Source organism: Nanorana parkeri, unplaced genomic scaffold (genome assembly GCF_000935625.1).
Source record: "Nanorana parkeri isolate BGI_ZX_2015 unplaced genomic scaffold, ASM93562v1 scaffold942, whole genome shotgun sequence".
NCBI lineage: Eukaryota > Metazoa > Chordata > Amphibia > Anura > Dicroglossidae > Nanorana > Nanorana parkeri.
Window position 1 is genome coordinate 477,026 of NW_017307210.1, and position 1,510 is coordinate 478,535.

Sequence of the window (1,510 nt, forward strand, 5' to 3'; positions counted from 1 at the left end):
TCCAATGAGACAGCACAGCAGAATCTGCCTACCTTCAGGCTACCTTTGTCTGACTGAAACCTTGGCCGGAGATAAGGGACAAGTCCCTGCTCTGACTTTACTCATTTGTGTGATGAGTTTACAGCTTGAGCTATTCGGCTCTGTAAACAACGGACTTTTACTGCAGGTGTTCAAGAGACAGACTGGGTAGCAGATTATAAAATATATATTCAACAAGAAAATATATGCAAAACCATTATACATTCTTTTTAGGGAACTACAAGTCCCCCAAAACCAGCGACTGCTAAGACGTCTAGGACCTCAGTATCAGGAGGACTTCAGATGTCCCGTCAGCAGTAAGGGCACTTCATGCCCAGTGGAGTGACGGTACCTCGTGGCCTCATGGTTAGGGGAGTGGCCTATAGTCATGGATAGATCCGTCATTGGATTGGTCCTCCTTCACGGTACCTCGTGGCCTCATGGTTAGGGGAGTGGCCTATAGTCATGGATAGATCCGTCATTGGATTGGTCCTCCTGCAGAACACTCACATGGGTCAGAGGCACAATGGGCAGATGAATAGGGAATCTGTTGGCTCTCGATAGGCTGAGCACGTGGAACGTGGAAGGCGGACCTTTCACCATCTCATGTGGGACTTCATTTGTGAAAAAGAAAAGTGTCTCTTTGGGTTTTTGCCCCGTGCCCTCCCCCCCTTTTTCTCAGCCTCCTAGGCCCATGCCTCCTATGGGCTTTCTCGGATCCTAGTCCTCGTCCGAATCGCGGGCTGTGGCCGGGATCTGCCATGGTTGACTCTCAAACAAAGCTATTGCTGAAAAAGAGAAGCAGAGACATGAGAAGAGGTTTACGGGTCAGTGCGGCGTTCCTGGAGAGACACGATGGAGGAACAATCATCCCATCAGCCAATCGTCCTATCATCCACTCATCCTATCATCCACTCATCCCATCAGCCAATCATCCCATCAGCCAATCATCCCATCAGCCAATCATCCCATCAGCCAATCATCCCATCGTCCAATCATCCCATCAGCCAATCATCCTATCGTCCAATCATCCACTCATCCCATCATCCACTCATCCCATCATCCACTCATCCTATCATCCACTCATCCAATCATCCCATCATCCACTCATCCAAATCATCCACTCATCCCATCATCCACTCATCCCATCATCCACTCATCCCATCATCCACTCATCCCATCATCCACTCATCCTATCATCCACTCATCCCATCATCCACTCAACCCATCAGCCAATCATCCCATCAGCCAATCATCCCATCTTCCACTCATCCTATCATCCACTCATCCCATCAGCCAATCATCCTGAAACCCCGGCGATCCTGAGACCCCTGCGCTCCTGTGTCCCCCTGAGCTGTGTTTCCAACGTCCCTGCACTATTGTGTGTGCCTCCCCCCCCCCCCCCCCACCCCCTCCAGCCTCCCCATCCACTTCATCCAGCCCATCCACTTCATCCAGCCCATCCACTTCATCCAGCCCATCCACTTCATCC

General features: G+C 50.9%; 1 protein-coding gene across 1 annotated transcript in view; it reads right to left on the minus strand.

Annotated features, from left to right (window-relative positions):
* Positions 1 to 716: 716 nt before the first annotated feature.
* The window catches only part of FBXO16 (F-box protein 16), a 30,958-nt gene continuing 30,164 nt past the window's right edge, over positions 717 to 1,510 (minus strand). Inside the window, 1 exon segment of the mRNA XM_018566366.1 lies at positions 717 to 806. Coding sequence (XP_018421868.1) covers positions 739 to 806 — 68 coding nt within the window. The 3' untranslated portion in view covers positions 717 to 738.